This window comes from Arachis duranensis, chromosome 1 (assembly GCF_000817695.3).
Source record: "Arachis duranensis cultivar V14167 chromosome 1, aradu.V14167.gnm2.J7QH, whole genome shotgun sequence".
Taxonomy (NCBI): Eukaryota; Viridiplantae; Streptophyta; class Magnoliopsida; order Fabales; family Fabaceae; genus Arachis; species Arachis duranensis.
The window spans coordinates 93,652,827-93,658,826 of NC_029772.3; the positions used below are offsets into that span (position 1 = coordinate 93,652,827).

General features: G+C 36.7%; 1 protein-coding gene across 1 annotated transcript in view; it reads right to left on the minus strand.

The window, feature by feature from the left end:
- Positions 1-1,613: 1,613 nt before the first annotated feature.
- LOC107463422 (NAD-dependent malic enzyme 2, mitochondrial-like) overlaps positions 1,614-6,000 on the minus strand; it is a 7,546-nt gene continuing 3,159 nt past the window's right edge. The window contains exons 3-15 of the mRNA XM_021125731.2: positions 5,688-5,855; positions 5,418-5,552; positions 5,028-5,088; positions 4,734-4,837; positions 4,566-4,642; positions 4,339-4,452; positions 4,113-4,215; positions 3,710-3,817; positions 3,465-3,530; positions 3,243-3,315; positions 3,064-3,150; positions 2,915-2,969; positions 1,614-2,811 (exon numbers count right to left, since the gene is read on the minus strand). Coding sequence (XP_020981390.2) covers positions 2,688-2,811; positions 2,915-2,969; positions 3,064-3,150; positions 3,243-3,315; positions 3,465-3,530; positions 3,710-3,817; positions 4,113-4,215; positions 4,339-4,452; positions 4,566-4,642; positions 4,734-4,837; positions 5,028-5,088; positions 5,418-5,552; positions 5,688-5,855 — 1,275 coding nt within the window. The 3' untranslated portion in view covers positions 1,614-2,687. The remainder of the gene's footprint in view (positions 2,812-2,914; positions 2,970-3,063; positions 3,151-3,242; positions 3,316-3,464; positions 3,531-3,709; positions 3,818-4,112; positions 4,216-4,338; positions 4,453-4,565; positions 4,643-4,733; positions 4,838-5,027; positions 5,089-5,417; positions 5,553-5,687; positions 5,856-6,000) is intronic.

Here is a 6,000-nt window from a genome sequence, read left to right on the forward strand (position 1 = left end):
TAGTTAACGCAACTCACAAGGCAGCCCAAAAGCCCATTACCCCACGTCCCCACCCCTATCAGATAACCTAGCTTCCCCATTACCCCACTCTCACATCTCCCCGCAACCAAAACTCTCAATAAAATCCCATTACACTAACCTCCCAGCAGCCCGTCCCATCCTTGCCGGCCGCGTCGAATAGCGCATCCCAGCCCCCCTCACCAGTAACCCTAACTCCGCTTAGCCTCTCTCTAGTCTCTCATCCTCTGATCTCTCACCACCTCTCCGCGCCCAGAACTCCTCCCCCTTCACCTCAATGCCGTCGGACATCACCATCGCGGCGGTGCGGGTCTTTTCTCTCCCTCTCCCTTCGGCGTAGAAGTTCTCTCCCTGTCGTCCTTCGCGAGTTCGTAGCCACTGTTGTCCTCGTATTGTAGTCATCGCAGTAGCCATTCCTCTGCATCTAGAATGGGGATGTCTCTTAGTTTTCAGGTAAATTATTTGTTCTATTTTTATTTTGCTATATGATTTTTGGTTCTTTTCTTTCTATTTGTTCTGTGTCCTTATTTTTATTATCTAAGTTTATAGTGTTCTCTGTTTTAATTATTTAATTTGAGTTTGTGGCTTGATGTTCTAATTTATGTTATTTTAATTTTAGTGTTGTTTTAATTTATGGCTTATTTTTTGTTAGGCAAAAATGACTATAATTTTACATTGTTTTGTTTTATGATGAAAGCTGAATCCTTTTCTTGATTTTTTTTATCATGACAGGTATAGGATGCATCCAGATATATGCAAATCCTCTTCACTGCATTTTGATGACAATAAAGCACAAAATAGGAGCCAATAACGTATATTTGATGAATTGCTGCTGGTTGTTCTGTTGAATTATTGAAACTACTTCTATTTTGTTTTGTTTTGCTGTTCTATTGAATTACTGAATTACTTTTGAGTTTTGAAGTGATTTATTATGACTAATCAAGTGCGGGAGGTTTTGGATCTAAGTGTTAGAGGTTTTGAATTACGAAATTATTGTTGAATTAGTTTATTGTTGGTATTGTTGCTGGTTGGTTAATGATTTTGTAAACAGGATCATTAACCAACCAGCAAGAATACAACAATAAAATAATTCAACAATAATTCAGAAATTCAAAACCTCCGACACTTGATCCAAAACTTCCCGCACTTGATAGATCAGATTAAATCACTTCAAAACTCAAAAATAATTCAGTAATTCAATAGAACAGCAAAACAAAAAAGAAGTAGTTTCAATAATTCAAGAGAACAACCAGCAAGGCAACAACAATGAAATAAACAAGTCAACAACCAGCAGCAATCCATCAAATATACGTTATTGGCTCCTATTTTGTGTTTTATTGTCATCAAAATGCAGTAAAGAGAATTTGCATATCTCTGGATGCATCCTATACATCAAGAAAAAGATTCAACTTTCATCATAAAACAAGACAATGTAAAATTATAGTCATCTTTGCCTAACAAAAAATAAACTATAAATTAAAACAACACTAAAATTAAAATAACATAATTAGAACACCAAACCACAAACTCACATTAAATAATTAAAACAGAGAATAGTATAAGAACACAAAACAAATTATAAAAATAAGAACACAACAAATTTTCAAACAGAAATGATCAAACAGAACCACAAATTACCAAAACTGCAAGAACAAATTAGAAAGAACATAACCAAAAATCAGAAACAAAAAATCATATAGCAAAATAAAAATAGAACCTATTATTAAAATAGAACTAAGAACAACTAATTAGATCCTAAAAATTTAGAACAAATAATTTACCTGAAAACTAAGAGGCATCCCCATTCTAAATGCAGAGGAATGGCTACTACGATGACTACAATGCGAGGACGACAGTATCTACGAACCCGCGAAGGACGACAGCTCTGGTGCGTGGAGGACTTGGGGAGAGAGAACTGCAACGACGAAGGGATAAGGAGAAAAAAGAGCCGCACCGCCGCGATGGCGCTGTCCGACGGCATTAACAGCGGGAAAGGTGGAGGAGTTTTCGGCGCGGAGAGGTGGTGAGAGCTCAGAGGATTGGAGACTAGAGAGAGGCTAAACGGAGTTAGGGTTTACTGGTGGGAGGGGCTGGGATGCACTATTCGGCAAGGCTGGAAGGGGTTGCTGGGAGGCGCTGTTCGATGGGGATGGAAGGGGCTAGAGGCGCTGTTTTGCATGGATGGGAGGGGCTGTTGGGAAGTCAGGGTAATGGGGTTTTTTTTAGTTTTGGCTGCGGAAAGACGTGGGGGTGGGGTAATGGGGAAGCTAGGTTATCTGATGGGGGTGGGGGCATGGGCCGTGGGGTAATGGACTTTTGGGCTGCCTAGTGGGTTGGGTTAACTAATGGGTTTTTTATGGTTTTTTAGTTATCGGTTCGTTTTGGTTCGATTAGGATTTTCAGTGTCAGAACCGAAAATCGAACCGAACCGTATAAAAAACAACAAAACATGATTTTTTCGATTAATTTGGTTCTCGGTTTTGTTGGTTCGATTGATCGGTTTTGTTGGTTCGATTGATCGGTTTTGAACACCTATATGGTAGTATTTGATTTGATCCATCAAAGAAATGCGAACAGATAAATGTTTGAGCATGTAAAACAAGGACAATATGCTTAACCGCTTTAGGTTTTAGCAGCTTAGCGAATTCTAGAATGCAACACTATAAATATCAAATAAAGAGATTTTGCCAATAAAAATAGTCCACATTAACATGTGCATACCATTCAGCAGCAGCCTGCAACATTCCATCTGTTATTAGCCGAGCACCTGACAAAATTGATCCTAGACCGATTCTTAAATGGAAAGTTTAAAATAAGAGACTAAATCAATATTTCCAATCATAAAGAATGATCATGAAAATTTATAAGACACAAGAAAGCTGAAAGCATGTCCTACCCTAGGAACAAATACATGTTGTTGGCCTGATTTACATGACCCACTTTTCCATTACCTGCATAAAATTTTAATCAGACGTTTCTTCACAGCTAAGAATAAATGTAAAGTAGACAAGAAGCCTCAACTCAAAACCAATGAGAGCTAATTACCAAGATCTACATTTTCGAAAGGGCTTCCACTTCCAAATACGATATCTCCTCCGGCATGCTTAAAAGCATCAATAGCAGTGCACTCAGCTGTCCAGGTCACACCAACAACAATGTCAAAATTAAAAACAGTCATTACATTAATAAATTGTGAGAGTTTATTAAGCCTTGTGCAGACAAACCATTCATGGTAGGGCTAGACATGGCAAAGATGGCAGGTTTTGTTGAAACAGATTCTTTCATTGCCTTAAGCACCTGAGCTTAATCACAATTATTAAAATAAGAAATTGCTGAATAACACATACAGAACACCAAGCATTCTAACGTATCAATAAAAAAATATTATTAATATAGTTCACTCATGGATAGGACATGATATAAGTGGAATTGTACAAGATAATTACCTCCTCATTGAAAATGCCACCAACCCCAGACAAACCAAGGAGAACATGTGGTCTAACCTTCTTCACCTAAACATCAATATGTTCAACAATCAATTTTGATGTATGAATATGACTATGCGTGAACCCTCAAGATCAGCATCACCATAGGTAGATGGTTAAGTAATCTTATACCAAAATAATTGTTTTCAATATCATAACATAACCCTTGACACAAGAGTTTTGCTCAATTAACCCTTTAAATTTACCACTTCAATTATACTAGCACCCTCAGTGAGCCCTTCTAGGTCTCTTGGGTTTTTAGCAAATGGAGCTGCAGCTGGATCTAGATTATTCCTATCAGTTGTGACAAGACCCTGCATACAGAAATGGCATTGTCATCAGGATTAATGCAAATAAATACAAATACAAAACAGCAGCATCCAACACTTGATTGCACACATTTATTTATTTTATAATTCCAGCATTTTATATTAAGTCATATCAAGACAAACAATATGATGGAAAAAGAGTACAAATAATATAGCATTACAAGAAGATCAATCAAAATCAGAATTGGGTATCTTCGTGTAGTTACGATCGTAAACAGTTATAGTTTCAAGCATTACAACTTAAAGAACCGACAAAGCTAGTAAATATGTGAAAGCATACATCTTTATCAATCAAAAAGAATTGACTTTTGGCAGCTGTTTCACTGCACCCTGCCATCTTTGAAACTGCCTGGATGGCCATTTTCAGAACACCAAGCCCTGCACTGCAAGCCAGGGAAGAAATGTTCTTGGCACAAAAGTAGCTAATCTATAATGAATGTGATGAAACAACAAAATGAAATCAGACACCCAATATTAAGGTTGATCATAATAAGTTCTGCAATTACCTCCCAGCTCCAACCACAACTATCCTTTGATTTAGAAAATTAGACAATGGCCGACCTTGGGCTCTTACAGATCCCAATATTCCAGCAAGAGCAACACCAGCAGTGCCCTGAAGGACATGAAGGAAAAATTAAATTTCAGTAGTTACTTCAATAAAACAGTCCAGTAGATAACAACCTTCAAGATTTTCTTGATTAATAGAAGTCTTAAATCATTTTCTCACCTGTAATCATCATTAAACATGCAAAACCTTTTATGATATCGTTCCAAAGTTTCAAAAGCCCACTTCATTTGGAAATCCTCAAACTGAAGAAATTATCACAACCATCTAATTATACAATTGATAACAGGTATGTGCCCAAAAGAATAAAAAGAAAGAAAGAAAGAAAGAAGAAACCTGCACAATGGCCTTAGGCCATCGAGCATGAACAGCTTCCATGAATTCATCCACAATTGTTAGATACTCTTCACCTTCCAACCTTGGTTGTCGAAGTCCTAAATCTATCACATGAAAATGGCATAAGAACAGTCACCAATACCTTTAACAAGATCAACTAAGATTAATTCACATGCTAGCTTTTGGTATGGTCTTAGCAGTTTCTAAATATAATTGCAAAGTAAGGATAAACTAATCAACAAATGAAAGCTTTAAACAAGAAAACAAAGATCTGGCGGGAAACATTTTACTCACAAAGACGATCTTCAAGTAGCTTTTGATTGCTGGTTCCAACATCTAGCATAACTGGAAGTATCTGCCACATTAAGAAATTTAACATATAACAACTTAGAAAAAGTTACTGGTTTTTACCTAGTAGATGATCTTAATGAAGTCAAAACGAACTTAAGATAGTCAAGCCCCTTTGTAAATGACACCTATCACAGAAGGTAATAAAACTGAAATAATTAAATAAAGTATATTAGTAGATTATATGTCCGAAGGTATCTTAGCATGGATAGTAATCCTATCCACTAGTATGCATTGATAATAATTTTAGTCCCAAGCATGGGTCACCGTGAAACAAAACTGAGCTAGAGAAAAGAGGTAGGAAGCAAATAGATAAACGGAGAAAAGAAAGCATACTCTTTGCGGGCTGATACCGGCAGCAGCAACATAAATGTCAAGTTTTCCTATTGGTATTCCAATGCCCTGAACTCCAAGGTCACCTAAGCCAAGGATTCGACTACCGTTTGTCAAGACAATCATAATCATATCTACCTGCAAAAAGGTGCAAGATGAAAAAATGAAAAAAGTTATAGATCATCAAATGTACCAAGAAACATCAAGGAGAAGAGTTTTCCCTTTAATAAACAAAAGAAAAGGATGCTGCCATAAACAAGATTAATGCAATGCCTCGGGAGCTGGCCAGTTATAGATCATCGACATCATCTCTTCTTTATCTTTGGCACTAAAATACATTCCATGTGGACGTCTAAATAACCCAGAATAATTTTGGCAAACTAATCCAACTGTAGGAGTATATATTATAGGGGCAAACTCTTTAATATTATCAATAAGCACCTGTAGCGAAATGGAAGAAATCAACATGATAATAATATATACTCTGTTGCGAGTAAAATATTGGCCAAGCCCAATTAGGATAGTTTCATTTGCTATAAATAGAGATAATAAAAATGTAATAGGGGAATTAAGTAAATTGTATCTT